Genomic DNA, 20,199 nt, shown 5'->3' with positions numbered 1-20,199 from the left:
TATCAAGAGCGAAAGGGTCAACCTCAAGCTCAGCGTCCGTCGAGAACACGTCGCCATGTTTGCGCGGGCCGACAACGACAACACGGTTCCCCAAACAACGCGAGCCAACCCCATAAGACTCCTCCGTCCGCGGATACTATTCCGGTAATGGCGCAAACATGTCTCGAGGGGGAAGCATCGACCGCAGCGTCCGCAACCCGGCGCGCCGATCAAAACAAAGGACAGCAATTTTCGCGCGATCCGTCGCGTCGCGGCGGCGATTATTGCGTCTGGGGTACGAGCTGGTATCGGAAGAAACACGATACGGACGGGGAACCCGGATCGTCGGTTGTCGGCGGGGCAGAGGAGGTGCGGCAGCAAATAACTGGTTCCAACAAACATTCCCGAAGGGTAGCAATCGGCTTTCAATCGGACCGGCGCAAAGCGAGGGGAAGGGGGAAGGGGGGAAGAGAAAAAGACGGAAAGAAAGAACTGTGCTCGTGCTCGACGGCGCGTTCCCTGAATGGCGTTGATTAGTAACTACTTTCGGAAATAAACGAGAATGGCCGGTGGCCTGTGTGTATCGCGGCGGTCAGCATCGCCGAGCAGGGAAGGAAAGAGGGATGGAACGGCCGGGAAAGGCGGATGAAAAGGAGGGAAGGCGAGGTCGGAAGACGCGATCCGTTTTATCGATGGATCTCGGCGTCCGGTACACAACGTACCGCGAGAAACTGGATCGACCTGAAAGTGCTTATCGGTGGACCGGTGTAACGCGCGCCGGGTTAGAGCTCGCTAGCCGGGCTCCGCGCGTGTGCGAGCGCGATGCTGCAGGCGTTGCGGGTGTGCAACGGTGGAAACCAGTAACGAGCAAAGGGCCGACTACGAAACGGTACAAATTGAATTTCAACGGGCAACGTAACGGCTGATTCGAGCGATCGCGTAACAGAGTCCGGCCTGAGAGTATTCCGCGGGGGTTGGCAGGGGCGAAGGAGAGCAGGGAGGAAACAGCGGTCCATTATCGGTCAAAAGGAGGATCGTTAAATCATTGGCACGGCAGCGGCAATTCCGGTCTTCGCGGTTCATTAGAGCGGCACGGATATATCGGGACCCCGGTGACTCGCCTGTCAACGGCGCGTCGCGCGGCAATCAGATTATCGTAATTGTCAAGACGTAAGACGATTTTCTGCTTACGCCCCGATGGGCTCATCCGCTCGCGTCGAGATTCTTTCCGTACTTGTATGGAAGTTTCTTGTACGTCAGTTCTTATGTGAACATGGAATACTTTCTTTAAGGAGGTTCAGGCGTTCGTTTGTTGGGCGATGGTGTAAAGTGTAGTAATAGGTCTGTGTTGGGATTAGAGAAAGTTTGACACAATTATTCTGTAATTTGTTTCTGAGAATACTTTGCATCGAATCGTTGAATTTCAGGCTTGTTTATTTCTTTTATTCGATGTATAAGGAAGAGACCAGAAAGTACTTGCTTTAACTTTCCAGCTATTGGTATTAATGATTAATATTCAATGTCACCATAACGGAAGTATCGAGTACCTAAATTATTGAAACTGCTCGTACAACCCATCTAAGTCGGAGAAAAGCTAAAGACACCCAATTCGTTGATTCAACATTTCTGAGTCAATAGAACGAAGATTTCCACATTCATAGGAATTACCGGCGGACCTGTATGCCCCGGCATTGATATACGACAACGTCTTAAAACTCGGGTCGTACTTGTTTGCCGCGGGCAAAGCTATTTGCGTTTCGGACATGCGGGTTATTAGGCTTCCGCTTTGCCATCGGCGTAATACCCGGCGGAGGAGCAATCTTCTATGAACCTTGGCTGCAGTTTGCAATCAGTTTTACAGGCCCGATCGCGAGGAAACAGCGGCCGTGGTCTCCTCACAAAAGATTTTCGATCAGGAAAATTCCTTTGATACGGCCGGCTGCCTACCGAGCTGCTGCGGCGTGCCTCGTCATATCGTCGAGTATTACACGGTTCCGTGCACCGTGTTTACAGACGATAGCCGGTTCGCCCACCCACGCCCACTCGTATACGTTAGGAAACGGCGATTCATGCAGATCCGTGGCCCGACCGGCGAAAGCCAGATGGTATACTAACGAACCGTTTTAAATTCTGCGCCGAAATTTCATCTCCGCGGGAATTTCTCGAGGCGCGCCGGGCCGCCCCGAAATGCTTTGACCCGGCCCCGGCCCCGCCGACGAAATTCTGCATGGCCGGCCGGATTATGGAAAACGTTCAGATTTCAGACCGGGGTAATTTTCAATTTGCTTGTAACGTCCAAACTGGCGATGCCGCGCGGGGAATTTCTCGCTTTCAATTTCGGATACCGGAAATTTCGTTCGCGTGCGAACGATCTCTCGGATAATCTTGAACGGCGGATCCCTGATATCTCGGGGAGTCGTCGGTGGATACCGATAACGGGGGAAAAATATTAAATGGCGGGAAGATACGACACTGAACGGTGAAAGGTTGTTCTTAAGAAATTCTCTACGGTGTTCTCTTATGATTAATAATTTCGAGTTATCGGTTACCGTGCGTTTCTGTCAAGGTAAGTAGGTGGTACACCGCGCACTGCTGGTGTAATTCATGTTTATGAGACGGAGAACTTCTCCGTAAAAAGCGTTCTTGAGTAATTCACTTTTTATATACTTGATTGTGCTCTTCTTTGCGTTTTCTTTGTAATATAGTGGCGTTTAGTTTGCGAATGCAGGATGATGACGGTAAATAAAGGAATATTTGTGTCTTCATACATCACATTGGGGGGACTGTATATGAAATAATAAGACATGTTGCTGCGATGAAGAATTAACCTGTATATCTTTTCTGATAATCCGTAACCCAATTTTCACGAAAATGTTATCAAAAGCATCCTTAATGTTCATCTCCAGAATTCTTGAATTTTTGAAGTTTGGAGAATTTTAAAAAAATTGTTCAAGTTTGAACATCAAGTTTAAGCGAGTTCAATGAAAATGCCTGAAATCGTTAAAGAAAACCATAACAACAAATTATTCCACGTACAAAAGAACAAATAAAAAGAACACTATTCTTCACAAAGAAAACACAGCGTATCTTAAAGAAAAACCCAATAATCCAAATGCAAGAGTACATTCGCAACGGTGAATATTTCAAACGAGCCCGGCGCTGAGTGCAGGTGTTCGGTTCGACCAGGTGTTCAATTGTAACTTCGGAAACCGAAAATGGGACTCGATACGAAATTTCCTTCTCGGCCGAGGCATAAATTTATCCCGGTGCGAATTTATGAAAATTCGAGCCGCTGGCAACGCGGAGTTCTTAGGTGCACTATGAAAAACAGATTTCCTCGAGTATGGCAGAACGAATGGCGAGTGCGCCCGGTAACCAGACATCTACTCTGCGAGAGAGAAAGAGAGAGAGAGAGAAAGAGAGAGAGAAGAAGAAGAAGAACCAGGAATCCGAGAGTTTATTTGTAGTCGGTGTTCTTGCGCGCGCGTCGAGCCCAGATTTTTCGCGTTTTGGTTGGCGGCTCGTAAGTTTACCACAGCGAAAATGGGGGAAGTGGCTCGTAGGACGCCCGGTCTTTTCAACGCTCGAGCCAAGGTGATTCCTTTGACTGCATTTTCTCAGTCGATGTTTCCTTCCGCGGCTGTTCCCGTGCTATTTCCAACGGAAATACAAAATTCAGCAGGAGGAAGTGGCTCCGTGATTACGTTGGAAAGGAACCAAGCGTCGATTTTCCCCGCGCAGTACATCGGTCTCGTTCAGTCACCGCGAACGGAATATTTTTCCCCAGCGTCGTGTCGCCCGAAGATCGGAATGGTCCGCAGTCGCAGGATTATGTAGAGACCTTCTCGAATCGGGCGCTAGGGTCTCGCTTAATTTCAACGAACCCGGTTCTCGAGGGCACTTCAATCGTATCCTTTTTCCCTTGATTTTTTCCTTTGGCAACCGACGCGCCGGGAGACCGTTCAGTTCGCGTACAAAGTAACGCGTCGCGAATGAACTTAATTTACGCGGGGCAAATTCCGATCTTAAAAAGAAATAAAGCAATGTAATGAAAGAAAATTTGTAGTTCGCTGATTTCATGTATCCGTAACGGGCGTAATGGTACAACCTAAAAATTTTAATACCGTTTAACAGACATCTCGCGTTACTCTGTTTTTCGCGCGGTAAAAACGTTCATTGTGTGCCAGAATTGTAACGCGGTCGCTAATGACCTCGATGTTAATGCGAGCTTTGTAATGAAATAAATAAAAAAAGCCATTTACCGGGGGGAGTAAATTTCTACTTAATTCTTGTTCCCATTAAATAGCCCCGAATAATTGTGCGAACTATTTGAATATTCATATCATTAAACTGTGCTACAAAAAGAGTTGCTAAATTTTCCTTGCAATGTATCATTCGTTTATGTTGCGTTAGTTATATTTATGAATCTACAGTTTATTCGAGGAACGAGTCAACGGATCTTCACATATGTTGAATATTATGTTTTCAATACGAATGTGGAGAAAGAACTTGGCGGAAAGGAGATCAAAGGAATCGAGTGTCCTTTACCTAGAGAGATTAAAATGTAAAAATATAATATGTCTCTACACACCACTTTCGCGGTATCGTGCCGTTTCAAAGGAAGGCGAGCGAGTAATCATAAGACGTGGCAACAAACAATTGTATGGAAAGCAGAGGCAACAGTTCCTTTCGGAGTCCCGAAAGCCGGGGCTTAGTCATTGCAAATAACTTCGTTCTGTTGCATCGTGATACTAGATAAGAACCAACGGCGGGACTGTCTGTAACAACTTACTCGCTTTCCATTCTCCTACGGGAAACATTAGCGGCCCAAAAGGGAACGCATCTATAGAGAACACTCGCAACTTATATCATAATGTAATGCTTGTTCTGGTCATCTTAATTTCTTAAGCTACAGTTTCGTTGCATTCAACTGCACACTTTGTATATACCTTAACACGGATTACACGGCGAATGGTTAAACGCAAAATGCTCACGCGAGTTATTTAATACTTCGGCAGGCGTTAAATAAACGTTTAACTTCAGTTTCATTGCGGCTAATTGTGGTTGTTAAGGAAATACGGCGGCAGTATCGAATTACCAGTTAATATTGATCTACGTGTAGCCAATGTTGGTTCATGTCTCTCGGTGGCCCTAACTGCCGATAATTTAGGTACGGCTATAACGGTGATTTGTGACCGAAAGCAACCACCGATATAATAATTAATAATAATTGGATACATGTAATGATGAAAATCTTTAAATAAGTAAACAGTTCGTACGTGAAACATAGAAAATTAACTGAATGTAGAAAATTAACTGTTTCATGTTTTCTATTTCTATACCTCCAAGTATCGAAATTTTCGTGCAATAACTCTTATGAATATTATTTTAATATTAATTTCTTAGCGAAAAATAATTATATTGCATCCATAATAAAAGGATAATTTTCTCCTATACCTTTCTGCAAACGTAAAAACGAAGCTAGTAACACATTTTCATAGTTTTGCCATAGTTTCTAAAGATCGCGATTATTTATCGGTCGATCATTGATATTGACAGAATATGATCCGATGGAATTTACATACCGGATGCTCAGGATCAGTTAAAGTGAGAAATTGCTATGCGGGACACCCGAAGCGCTCGTTATTTTTTGCCCGATCGCAATATGTTCCTTTATCAGGCGACACTGCTCGACTTGAAGCATTTCGACAGTCGGCATTCTAGGAATTCGCGCGATCGTTGCCGTGATATGGATGCCGGTGACGTCTAACGCATGGCTAGAGTTCAATTTCGTCCTGTGCGTTTAGACTATAATTGAAATTCTTACTCTGACGCAGTAATTTGTGTGCTCTTTGTGACGCGGTATCGTTCGCCCCTCTTTGATCGACGTTCTTCAAAGTCGGACCCGCGCAACTGGAAATCATCATTTATTGGTTCACCGATGTTCGGTCGAAAATTCATCGCAGACAGGCTCAGGAGATTCTATCCTGCCTCGGACGCGATATGCACGGTGTTTCACGGTTCTGCGTCTAACAGTTTTCACTGTTTTCTATAAATTGAAATATAATCGGCCCAACGGTTTCCAGAACACGCGGAAATTGAAAATTTTTGTAGACACGTTAAATCTGAGAGCCACGGCGAAGAATTAATTAATCATACTATCATTTAATCGTGCCTGAATATGCATTTTGAGGCAAATATAAATTTCATTAAAATATAAAATATAATGAAAACTGAAGAGAATGTTATATTAAAATTGATATTTTTTGCTTCTCATTTTCTTTCCGCAGAATATTTTCATGCAATGTGGACGCTGATAGCAAGCAACAAACTCAATTTGAGATTTTTAATAAAGAATATTGCACTTCAGAATTGCAGGTGGTTGGTGTGCAGTGTGAAACGCGTGGAATTAACCTAAATAGACTTTTTAAGTGAGATGACATTTGATGTACCTCCACACCACTGAATTACTTTAAAAACCTAATATGTTTAGTATTCGTCATTTGGAAAAGTGGTATCTGCGCGTGGCGCTTTAAATTTAGAAACGTTGGTTTTAAGGTACTCCTCAGCGTGATTACATATTAAATCTGACTTTTATTCTTCACGCTTTACTGTCAGCATCAGCCGAGCAAGACGATTAACGACACGATTCTGACTTTTTCCACTTTTCCTTTGACGCGACTATGATCAACGGTCACGCGTTCGCTCGTCAGTTGCTCATTAAACGTTTATCGCGCGATCAAGGCCACTTTTTTATCGAAGGTGCTTCAGTCGACGAAGTTTTAATCGAGTCAAGTCGAAGACGAACGATCGCCAGTCTTAATCGAGCGGAATAATGTTACAAAAGGAGTGAAGAACGACGAACACCTTTTATCGCCCTCCCTTTTTATACTTGAAACACATGGTCCGTATAAGAAACGACCAGCCGGATCGCGTTGATCGCGTGGAAAGACGTTAGAATGAATTTTTCTCTGTCATAATACATTTTGTAACAGAACCTGACTCAACCGTTGTAGTTAAGCCTCAAAGAAAAACTGAATTGCCACGTTTGGAACCCGTATTAACATAATGTTTGCAATTTACCATAAATGTAGCTGCAATTACAGTCTAGACGTTCAATAATAATTTTTCAATCCTTTCGTGCCTGTTAATAAAATTGCAGAAACGATTTCTCATCGTAGTTTCCTTGTTTTCTAATAGCAAAATTAAATAAATATCAATTCAACTCTCGCCACCGTAAAAATTCAATGAAATGACCGAAGTACAATTCCCAAGGATAATCGTAAAACTGTCACGAGGCTAAAGAGTAATATTTCTAAACGGTCGATAAATCTCGATCACGCGAATATTCGATTTCACGTTCTCAACTGTTCTCTTTTTTCTCGTGGCGCACATTTAGATGAACCCAACGATAATATTCACGAAATTCCGGATTACAAGCCACAATATTTCATCGTAATACTTGATTTTCGTTGTCGAAATCGCGAGTCTCGCTCAAACAGAAAATACATAATCCGCTACATTATTCCCCGTCCGTCCGGCGGACACATTTCTGCAGCCGTGTTTCAAATTTAAAACATCCTGTCGCAGTGTCCGCCGGCCACGGTAAAGCGATGTCAATGCTCAGTTTCCCGTTAGCGATTCGTGTTTCAACGAGAGATTTATTTCGACGCGGGCCTTTTTGCTTCCGCGCGACCCGCGGGGGAACGGTCGACACACAAACACCGTAAAACATTAACCAACCAGCCGTGCCGCCGGAATTATACGAAAGATGCAGCGTGTCCGTAAGTTGTCGCATTAACGCGTTGCGTTCGCCATTTAGCCGGCCATTCCGCTTGCCGGACGCGTGCATTCATTTAAAGATGGCGTGCCCAGGGAACGGCGCCCAGTGACGGGCAAAAATTACACATAATTTCACCGTAAATTACACGTACACATTAGCAGCGCAATTAACTATTGTTCCGCGCGTATGTTACTACTACACGACAGCTGGTCGGGGAAGTTCAGAGTCTCGTAGGTTAACGATTCTTTTCCAGAAATCAAAATTGGAGACGAAAGTTCATTACGGATTAACCGAATTGTCGTGTTACAAAGTCAAACGGACATTTTTCCTTCAGAAGTAATTTTACTTCACTGTTTTTTCGGTATTCTCAGATATTCTTCTTTAATTCCAAAATTTTATGTTTGCAATATTCTTTTAAAAACGAATTATTTTATATAAACTAGAATTAAAGAATAACCAGCATCTATAAATAACAATTTTCGTATATATCCATATTAGATTTCCTTCAAAATTGTACCTATTTTAAAATTATAGAGTCTGCAGCTTATCGTATCTACAAGAGACTCTCACGCACAGTATTCTCAGCTCTCGAAGAGCAGAACGTCCAGAAAAGACACTTCAACGCTCTATGCAGACTTCCTTATCTTCGCTCGACTCGTTTCCCCGAAAACACACCGAACTCGTGGAACCCCGACGCCATCGAACGCTTCCATCAGCATCACGGAATTTTCCCTTAATATCTGTAACGATCAGCCGCAAGTTTCCCAAGTGGAAGGGACCGTTCGCCGATAACGTCCTGTAACCCGGTGTCGAAGTTCACGGATCCGCGGAGGAGGACAGAGCGGAGATTCTACCGCGGAAATAAGTCCGCGGCTAGCAAATACTAATAGAGAGCGAGTCGACGAAGGAAATGTCATGGGTATATATACACACGGGTATTCGGGGTCCCGGCAAATATTAGGTTCGCGGGATTTCGTGGGACGTCGACGACAGGAACTCTCGTTAAGCCGGGGAATGCGGCCGCGGCGTTGCTTTCAGCCACTTTACTCATGGAACTTCCGGTTTATTAAGAGAAATTCGGAAATTTTCCGTTCTTTTGTTATAACTTCTGACTGCCGGGGGAAACTGGCAAACAGAACGCGCAACTGCCAGGGAAAATCTCTTTTCCCAAAGAACACCGCCTCGGCCGTTTCGCGATGAAAAAGAGACCCGCGCCCTTTTGCGCTGTTTCCCCGCCACTTAACACATTTCTTCTGACTTTGTGAATATTTTCTGGACGACTCTGTTTTCTAATGCGTTTAGGCGAGGCCTGTAACGTAAGATGGGATTGGAATAAGAAAGAAGGGAAGAAAAGAGAAAGATCATTTTTGGAATTTTATCATCTGGCTGGCCGGTCACGAGTATACTCGTATTGATCCTAGTTGTACACGAGTTGTATTTGTATTAATTTCTTCTAGATTGTATTCGTTAATAGTTTAAATCGTTTGAACCATTTTAGCATATTATATGTGTATAAAGTATGTACATTAAAGTTTAGGTTACGTTATAAGAGTATTTTAGATTATATTCATTAGTTTAAATCATTTCAATCGTTTTACCATATTATGTGCGAATGAAGTACGTATATTAAAGTTTAGGTTACGTTATAAGATCATTCTAGATTGTATTCATTAGTTAAAATCATTTCAATCGTTTTAGCATATTATATGCGGATAAAGTATGTATATTAAAGTTGATAGATGTTTTCTGCAGGATAGTTCACCGGCCAATAAGGTATCATGCGTTAACCCCGAAAAATGTGGAGCGTATTTATTTATGGTGCGTTGGATGTTTGGATCTATATCAAATTTGATTTCACAAGAGCTGACGTAAAATTATTGAACTCAGAAACTGTGTTATGTGTACTTTATGAATGTTTGATGGAAATTCTAGGATACTCGACTTGTTCCTTTTTGTGCAGCCATGTATGTACCTGTACGCAACGTGAAACGCAACGCGCCGGTGTGTGTTAGAAAGATTCAGCGAGAGGGATGATCGGAGGATTTTTGAAGTAAAATTCAATCGACGATGCAGCTTTCGATAGATTACAGTGAAAAAATATTTTGTGCCAAGTTTCAATCCTCTACTTCGGACGGATAGGTTACAGGGGAAAATCGGATTATCGAGCTCCGTTGTATTTTCCCCATTTAATTGCACGCAAAAATTGTGAAAAATCTCTGGTATGCTACAACTGTAGAAGTACGGGTATTTCTCCTATTGTTTAGGTTGAGAATTGAATTCCTATTGAAATTTAAAAATGAGAAGTAAAAATAGTAGATGAATAAAAATGGACATATAATAGATAAACGAAAATAGATTGTTAATTTTGTGCGGTTGGGGAATATGTGCAAATTGTTTATAAACGATATAATATTTAAGACAGATGCAGATTAAGGAATTTTAATGGAATTTTCGTATCATTTTGAATTTCTTAACGACTCTAAAGTATTTTCATGAATTACGGTATAAAAATTTCCATTTTTACCGATACCTCTTTATAAATGACCCAGCAAGAAATTTCAGAGTCGCTGTTCCACGGTCGACTGTTCAAGGGTTAAAGCAGCCTTTGGCTGCAGTTCACCTTTCATAAGCACTGTTCTCGACACAGTCAAGCTTTCTGTATAATCCTTCTTCATGCATAATAAACGCTATGGTAATAATAATGTGTTGTGCACGTTGTTAGTCACATAGACCAGCCGTATAGACCTGTCATAAATCAGAGCTGTACAATTGGATCCCGCGTTTTTATGCAAGAATGAAACATTGTTACGTTCATACCTTTTATTCTAAAGCTGCGTAATGAAGACGTAAATAATAATAACAGTTGAAGGAAACAGAAGAAAAAATTCAACGGTGTAATGAAGTTTATTACAGAGAAACTTGCAATACTTCTACTGAAAATATAAAAATATGCAAATATTTTTAATGAAATTTCACTCATGAACACGTTAGGATAAATTGTTTAATAACCGAACGAAATTAAGCGATCACATGTGGTTTCTCTTTTTTCCAAAATTAGTCAATTTCTAAATATACTGCTTTAATACTTTGCCGTTAAATGCATATAAAATAAAGCAGTATAATTCTAAAAAATAATAAAAATAGTACGTTTAATGTATTATAATAAAGTAATACAATCTTCCTATTTTCTTTAGAACAATCGAGCATTCAACGATTCTTAAACGGTGTATTTATGGTTTTTGCTATTGTGTGGATTCTTCATTGGCTCGAGACGATATTGTCAACTATCAATACATAAATCTCGTTTTCAATGGAAGTCTTGACACATACTGCATGGGATATTCATACGAGAGCTTGAATACGCGAATTTGCATAAAAATCCCCGGGCTATCGATAACCTAACACCTCTTGTGTAGCAAATTTTAAATGAACACCCGTATGAAAACGAATCCATAACAACCCGGTATGCTTCTATCAAAATTATAGAAGACGAAAAAAATAAAAATAGTTGAAAAAGAATTTTCAAAAATTCTTTAGAAAGATCTGGTAAAATAATTTCGAAGATCAAGTAAAAGGTTAAATTTAGAAAAATGATTATACAATAGAATAAACACGTTTGATTCAGCATGTACATTGATGTGAAAATGTATTCATCAGATACTAGGTACTGGACCGTTAACGGTTAATTCGAGTTTATCATTTTCCACTTGAATAAAAAACTAATTAGGGGATGACCTTGCGAAAGACAATAGTGGCGAAGGTGGTAATAGAGTTTCGACAGTGTCCTGACGAGAATATTATTGCGAAAATGTATACGTACCTTGGAGAGGGTGGTGGGATGCGGATAAAGGTTGACGAGACAGCTCTGCCGTCTGAGTCGGTAGTCCCAGCGTGTTTCCAGATGCGGAATTTCCATAGTGTCGCAAATGCTTTGCACATGCGAGGCGGTGTGAGCGCTCTGGGGCCCAAAAATCGCCGCGACCCCGCTCCGAAGTAAGTGACACACTGAAAATCAAACATGTCGCGTTACATACACCGGCTTACAGGCTATTTGCCCTTTCAGTTTGTTGTGCACAAGTTCGGGGACATGCAAACAGCCCGCTTGGGATTACTTGAACTCTAACGTCAAAGAAGAATTCGAAGAATCTGTGTTCCCCATCCAAGTGAAGTTGTTTCGCAGGATTCATCGAAGACTTCTTGTATTTCGTTAGAAATTTTGGAAAAAAGTTTCACTTTATTAGATTAAAAATTGGGTGAATTGTAATAGAATATATTGTCAATTGTGTAGCATTTTAATATACATTTAGTAATTTGAACGAAATACGATGTTTTGTAGTCGAGTAATTGAAATATTCAGATTATTTAGCCAACCAACGATACATTGAGTTATATACCGGAAAGTTTGTTTGCCAATTTTCTGGTGTTATTTAATTGATTTATTAAAGTACAGTATTTGCTTAAGTACACAGGTTTATTCGTAGAGTGCAGTTATGTTTACTGGATTAAACTTCATTCAATATTGTTATTTCAATATGAAAATAGGGAAATGCGTATCAGGGAAAAATACGGAGAGTGTAAATAATGACAGGCAAATAGGAATGACGTAACAATTTCAACGCTGAATGTTACATCAAATCTATACGAACAAATGTATGCGTTAGTGCAATTGATTAAATTGACGTATCACTTCCCGGAAGTTTATTGTTCGTGTCCAATTAATCTATCACAAAATGGATTACCATTACAATTTCATATTTATGTTTCTACAACATTAATCTTTGTTATCCTGTTACTTAACGTATTTTTGTTATCTTTAATAATACAAAAAGATTTCTAATAAAAAACTACTCACTTGAAAAGCATGGAATATTATAATAAAAAAGAATTACTTTCAAAGTCATATTTTCCGAAGTTTCTCCGCTCGAGAACAAACATTTATCTCTTCGCGTATTTCCTCGCGTCATTAAAAACAGTAGAGACATTTGCGTTCGCGCTGCATATAACTCAAATTTCTAGGATCGTCCTCATCCATACCTCGATTTACCAGTCCACCCCATATATTTCTCGTTAAAAAAACAGCGGAAAAGAGAGCTCATTCACATTTCGCTCGCGTCAACGTGAAACCCCCACGCTGCGCGAATAGAAATTAATTCGGAAATCAGCGGCAAACAGCGATCCGTGTTTTAAGTTCGGAATATTGGATCAGTATCAGCGATTCCCAAATTAAGGTGTTCGAAACTTTTCCTGAATTCATCGACCAACAGAAGTCTTCAACTTCGCTGTCGTTGACACACTTGTTACCGGGAACCTTTAACTTTCCGATCCTGCTTTTATCTTTGTCCCCCTCAAATACGAAATTTAGATAATGCCGGGTGATATCCCAGCTAAAATTGACGCGGGAAATTCCAAAAGGACGGACGAGTTTCGAAGAAATATAATTCCACACTCGACGATCTCAAGTTTTCCCGAGTTCGGTTCGCCGGCCGGAATTTATTTCTGCGAAGCAACCAACGAGAAACAATCTATTTACTGGTATCCAGTCCTCGATGGAGACACGCGTGGAACCGGGCCGAGTGATTCGCGGCCGTAACTCATGATTATGTTCCGAAGAGAACAACTTCTCGAACGTGGAACTATCGGTCGCTGCCCGGTATCGATTAATCACCCGTACCCCCGGCAACTTTGGGCATTGTAACTTTTCGCTATGTCCCGTTTTCCATTTCCCGTGGACTTGTACGATCGCCGTCGCGTATGACAAACCAACTGTCGTACTCGTCAAGACTCTCGCCGCTCACCGGCCAAATCGATTAACTCCACTGTTTGAATTTTTTAAGATTTTACCGTTACAGCACTTCATCAGCTTTTAACATTTCATATTTAATATAAAATTCATTATGACTGAGTTTGGTACCGTGGAATAATAAAAATCTTTTGGCTATGGAACAATTCCAATAATCATAAAAGTTACTTCAGGAATATAATGTTTTGTGTATTTTATTTTTGCATGAGTGTAAAATAATCTTAGTGGAGGCAAAGTCGAACGCTGGTCGTCTGTATTTCGTCAATCGGTGCCAACGCATATTACTAGTATACGCCCCCTTCGTAAAAGTGCAATTTTTGTCGGAAACATTGTTTCGTACAGTACATATTTTATAAGTTATTTAAAATCGTCACGTTGCGTAACTCAGCCGGTATATTATATGTAACATCTACTTATTATAGAACTACAAAGGGTTAATTAATATGACATCGAGATAATCGCATTAATAAATTTAACGTGTTCCATTGTAACGTTATACTTTACTCGGCAGCGAGGTAACGACTTATTGAATTCAGTAATTAGCCGGAGGGCGGGGCAATATTTTGTAATTGAATTCCTTGCTCGTTAAAAGTGTCACCACGAACTCTGTTTCCCCGGTGGCGACGGAAACGAAACGGGCAACAAGGCCACGAGTTTCTCCGGAACAACATTAATTTTTCCTCCCCTCCTCCCCCAGTCCGCCCTCCCCAGACTTTGATGATTTTAGAGGATTTCGTGAGTTCCTCGAGCTTCGAGACCGGTAATCTTCCAAGTAGTTGGACTTAGTCACGTTTGGATGAATAATTAGGATGGCGCGGGTCGAAGTTTAATTATTCAATTATGTGGGGACCGCGGGTGTTTACGTAAATCTAAATTTCTGCGGCAATTTATGACGACGGGAACTGAATAGCGACCCGTTATATCAATTAATAGTTTTAATAGATGGAGTGCGGAATCAAGTTCGTGTCTAGTTTCGTTCGTGTTTTTATTCAGTTTCTACATTCCTCTATGTTCCAAGAGTAACCGAAATCAGAAAACGGAAATACTATAGGTCTAAAGAATCAACATCCGTCAATGACATTTATAGAATTCAGAAAACAACAAAACAAACAATTTTAAAATAATCCCCGCACACTACCAAATTAAAAATAACCATCCATCCGATATTTAACTAAAATGAGATCATCCAAACATAATCATTCCTAAATTGAAACGAAACGCATAAAATCATCTTAGGAACAACAAAATTTTATCCCATGAAAGTGAACGTACCGTCGTTTCTTATATTTCCTTAGCTCTCATCTTATCAATGCTAAACATTCCATTACTTCGGAAAGCTAACGGACGAGGTCGACTTTAAGAACAGGCCACTCGGAGTAATACATGGAATCAAGATATAAAACTATTCAAGCAATCCGCGTAGGAGTATACGGAAGCATAGAAATTACGGGACGATGCAATGTTAAGAGAAAGATCGCGGGCACAATGCACGTACCATCAGGATAATGCATGTTGGCCATTCGAGACGGGACGATTCTTTCGGAGCGGAGACCTCCGACAATGCCATTAAAAATTATTCAGGCGTGCGGTGACCCTAAGAATTCGCGAATTTCGCTGCGACCGCACGTATCCGACGGGAACGACGGTTGCGGGGACACAGCGGAGCGTGCAAATACAGCCCGTCACCGATAGGAACAGCTTTATGCTCGGCTTTTGATCATTTATTCCGCGGAAATCCACCTAATGTCCCCTACAGGCTCGACTCTGCGCCCCAAAAGGACCGAAAGGGCTCCGCGGCCTTCCCCGCTGGTACTTACGTACATCCCCTCAATCGGAATCTCTATAATCGGGCCGCAAAGTCAGCTGCTGGGAGCTGAAACCTCAAAGTAATACCGGACAACGCCCGCGGCGTTTTAAGGTTGAAGTATGATATGCGCTATATTGAAATTCCAGATGCAATTTCAGTGGACCGCCTCGGGCGAGCCGGGCAGCGCGCGGAAAAGATATGGGAAATCTTGTCCTCTCCGTGTAGGAAGATTGAAAAAAAATGAACGCCGGGAAGGGGGAATAAAAAGTTGGGATTGCCTGTTGGCACGGCAAACGTATACTACTCTCAAAGACATCATTCCGGAAGGCATTAATATAAACGTGTACACTAGGTGGAAAGGCGGTTCACGGGATGATACTTGTTGTGCCACGGAGCAGTCGCAGAATTACGCGCGGAATTAATTTAGCGTCAACATTTGAGGACCGGAAAGAATCCATAATTTTTCATCTGAACGGAATGGTTTACAACTTCATTTAAGTTTTAAAATATTCTAAAATATAATTTTCTCCTCCCCATGGGACAATCTTGTAGCTATTGTTTTTCAAATCGGCTTTTCATCAAATTTGCGGATTAAACGGAAATATAAGATGTTTAAAGTATATGAATGTGGAATGTATTTTAGAAAATAATTATCTGACTTGTAGCTTCAATCTGATTTACTAGGAGGGCAACCAAGTTCTTTTTAAACTAGTTCTAACGGGTGTAGCCGGGTAACAAAGTCAAAAATTCCTCTATTTAAATTAAACCGATAATGGCTCGTTCGATAACTCATCCAGAGGAAACATTTCAAATTCCAAACTTTTACCTCGGCTGAGTGGGTAGTTAGCGGAAAAATCCGGATCATCAGTTTTCGTTCTACTTTCCGCACTCAATCGCACATAAGAAGAATCTGAAAACATCCTATCATGTTACCTAACCCGATTGTAGAAAGTTCTACATTCGCATTCAAGATAGGAAATTAAAACTTAGCGCACAATTCAAAAGTTCGAAACCATTACAAATTCTCGCTTCGACATTCTCCAACTTCTTTCAACAACGATGCTCAAAATTGATATCCAGAACTTCACGATTTTCGTATAACGAGCCAAACGAGCCAAATTGCGCGAGCCGACACAGCAACACTTCCGTGTGCGAATGAAAGCGTGTTACAGTGCCGGGAATTTATTTTGTCGAAAAGGGCTATAGAAAATAGTACGCGGCCGAGCGAAACGGGATCCAACCGTCGTCAAAACTCGCTCTCTTTCACCGTAAAAATTTCAGCGCGCCTCTAGCCCGTCAGAAACGGGAAAAGGAGGTCCTGCGCGAAGAAGGTTTCTCTTGGGCGCGGAATATTCCTCTTTGTCCAATAACGGGCGTGAAGGCGGGAGCCACTCGAATGGTAAAAGTGGACGCGGAAAATGTGTTTCAGCATTTTCGGCATCGCCCACTGCCGCGCTTCGTCTTTTTCACGAGCACGCGTGGAAACAAATGCGATACTTCGAGATATTTCGCGGCGCATCTCGTCGCGGAGTGAAAGGGACGCAGCAAGATGGAGGCGGGGTATCACATAGCGGCAGCGAAGTGCGTATTTCGCGGCATTGCTCGCATCCGGCCCGTATCATCCTGGATTTGCCGGCGGATAGGATTATTGCTTGCTAATGTATCAAAGCCAGTTGGCAAGCTGTGTGCATCTCGAGGAACGCCAGACCTTCTCTTTTGTCCAACGCGAAGCTGAGTTCATCTGCATTTAATACCTTGGTTTCTCATGGGAATCCGCATGCGGGATACTTAATAATGGTTTGTAATTGTAACAGGCTACCTCGTAAACATAGCGAGAATTTTCCGAAACAGTTTTGTTGATATTACAGTTATTGTCTGGATAACACTGTTTTAACCTTCATGTTTCGCTTGTGTAATAGTATTTGTGGTGATTGAATAAGAAGTGGTTGGAAGGTTTCCAATTTTGGAAATTTTCTGAGTCAGAGATTTTACAAGGAATGTAAATTCAGAAAATTTAAAAGGAATGTACTCTTACAATTCTTTGGAGAACGCTATTCATAGAATTTAACTTCTGCTGGTTCGTATTTACATTAAATAAGCGAAATTATTAATTTCCAAGATAATTACAGGCATTTGAAATAATTCAGTTATTTGTTATTCTAAACCGTATATCTTATTCCAAAGCTGTGTTTAGATAATTGATTTTAACATATTAACCGATGGACTATTCAAAGAAGATGAAGATTTTCTTGGCACAGAAAGGTACATAGCTTTACACAGATGAAAATCAGAGAGCTGCAGCTTGTGAAAATATAAAGTTTCAAGTCATCGGTCACGAATCTGCTAATACCCTTTGATACCGAGTCACTCTTACGTATAAGCAAGCTACAAGTAAAAGGTTAAAGGATTCATCCCGTGATTCAGCATGAAAAGCAAACGAGACGCGGTGTCCGTAAAACCAGGCGGGTTCACGTGAAATTATTATTTCTCATACCATCCGAGTGCCCCGGCTGGAAAGACACAGTTCTTCTCGTGGAAGCGATATATGTCTTTATCCTCCAGAGGCTTTTCTCTGTCGGAACCATTCGAGCGTTTCAGTATGTCTGTCGCTCTAGTCGCAGTCCTTCCTGCTTTCCAGACCAGATCCAGGCTACCCTTACCCCGGCGCTCTTTCCTTATTCAAGATTAGAGCCCGTGGTCCGCGTCTACCTACGTTTTCAATCCCTCGAGTTTCCTCCTTTATCCAACGTATTTTGGTCCTTCGCTCGTCCTGCCTTAAAATATCTTATCCTTCATTCGGTTTTAACCACGTGATCCCTTATTAGGTTTCACCGTCCACGTGAAATTCAGGAAAAATCCCAACGGTCTCTACTATCTGTTTAGTGGTGCCCATCTTGAATAATACCTGTTCTAGCATAACCACTCATGCTAATATTTCTTTCGTAAATTCACTGACTAAGATTATTATCTTCTATAACATGTCAATCGATGATTTAGGAATTTACATAAACAGTTAACCTTTGCATATAACTTAACCACCATTTTGCTATTTCAAAATATTCAATTAAAAGAGAAAAGTTCGTAGTATTGATCGAATGCGATGATTACTATATAATTATCTTCTCTGTAATTCAAACAAAAAACAATACCCCCTCCAGCGTAAAAGAGAAAAAACACGAATTACCACGAAACAATTTTCCAATCACAAATAACTGATAAAAATTGGTGACGCTACTGTAGCTAAAAAGTGAACTACCCCTTAAAAAATCCAGACCATGAGTATGTGCCGAAGTGACACTCTATCGCAAGAGGTTAATTCTTATTCCTCGCGTTGAAGGGCAAGGGTTTGTAAATTCCGCTCCAGACCCTCCTCATTCCATGGAATTTTCATCTGCGCCACCGCCGACTGCTTTCCGACCCGATAGCGCGGCTGAGATACGACACGCTCCGGTCTCGCCCCGTTCCACAGATTTCCCGCGATGGTATCGGGTCGGAGATCGATAGTGCCGCGGCGGTAGCCGTCATAAAGCGTTCCTTAAATATCCTTAACATAATAGTCAACGATACCGGGCCCGCGGAAAACACTATCGCTTCCTGCCGGCGGATATCGGCGCGGTTAATGGGGTACTTTATTTTATGAACGAAGGAACTGGGATAAAAAGAGGGAAGGATAGAGAAAAATCGCGCGGGAGAAATAGAGAGGAGAAGAGAGGAAAAGGTAGGAAGAAATTCAGACACCTCGGTCCTAGACATTTATAGCTTCTGTGCTATTGAGCCCTGATCACTGGCTTCGAAATGGGAAAAACGCGAGACCATCGCATCGGTTGAGAACGTAGCTCAACACCACCGCGGGGGGTTGCATCGCGATTTCCGATTCGATCCGCGCGCCCCGTTCGATCTCGAACAATGCGTATCGCTGTCAAAAAGCCGATCAACCGAGCTCCCCGAAAAAATAGTACGCGCTGCTCTCGTTGTTTACCCTTTGCAACCCCCCAGCATTCCCCGCGAGCATTTCCCCACCCCTTCGCACACGGAGCTCGTCACTGGTACGCCACGCCAAAGGCGTTCCCGAATATTCCGCGAGCAACGTATCGCTGCACGCTGGAAAAAGGAAGATCCATGTGCTGACGCATCGACGGGTCCGGATAACGATCGGTCGGGAAACGGGGCCGTGACGGATGACGATCCCCGCGTCGACCGCACTGTCAAAGTCTTACTTTCGCTGCCACGCTAATTGGTAAATGGCATTTTGTTTTCACGGTTATCGGTGATGGATGTTTTCGCGATTTTTGAGACTGATTGCTGTGGTATACTGTTACGTGAGGAAATTAATTCGTTTGATTTCAATCATTCACGAGAAGTATACAGGAAGGAATTGTAGAAAATTTGTTTTGATAATAGAATTTTCAAATATGCTGAATACATTTAACTTTTAACTATTGCAGAAGAAAAAATACATATACATCTTGTTCGACTGATTAAATCTATCGTTCGCTCCTGTTCTATATACAAAATCCCAATGCTCCAATACCTCGGTATTTATACACAAAACGTTAGCGATTCATCAGTAATACTGTTTCACAGGGGATTCACATTCTCGTCGAAGATCATAGAGATCGTTTATAATGCGAAATGCCTTTATAATGAGTACTTGCGCCGGTATAAAGACATCAGCCCCATTATCCTGAAATTGCTTCGGCTAACCGGTTCCCATAATCGTGATTCCTCTGTATCCGGGATACATTTATCGAACAAGTCACCATATTCCAGCTATTCGAAGCGTCGCGTCGACACGGGGTTATAGGGCGTTGAAAGCGTTTCGATAAAACG

General features: G+C 41.9%; 1 protein-coding gene across 7 annotated transcripts in view; it reads right to left on the bottom strand.

The window, feature by feature from the left end:
- KaiR1D (Kainate-type ionotropic glutamate receptor subunit 1D) overlaps nt 1–20,199 on the bottom strand; it is a 312,990-nt gene that overhangs the window by 117,520 nt on the left and 175,271 nt on the right. For all 7 annotated transcript variants that reach the window (XR_012998106.1, XM_031971502.2, XM_076365256.1 and 4 more), the window contains exon 4: nt 11,583–11,767. Coding sequence is in view for 6 of the 7 variants with exons in the window: in XM_031971502.2 (XP_031827362.1) it covers nt 11,583–11,767 (185 nt within the window). In the remaining variant the exon portion in view is untranslated. The remainder of the gene's footprint in view (nt 1–11,582; nt 11,768–20,199) is intronic.

Source organism: Nomia melanderi, chromosome 2 (assembly GCF_051020985.1).
Source record: "Nomia melanderi isolate GNS246 chromosome 2, iyNomMela1, whole genome shotgun sequence".
NCBI classification, from domain to species: domain Eukaryota; kingdom Metazoa; phylum Arthropoda; class Insecta; order Hymenoptera; family Halictidae; genus Nomia; species Nomia melanderi.
Note: the sequence above shows the minus strand (reverse complement) of the source record. Positions and strands in the feature narration are given on the sequence as shown.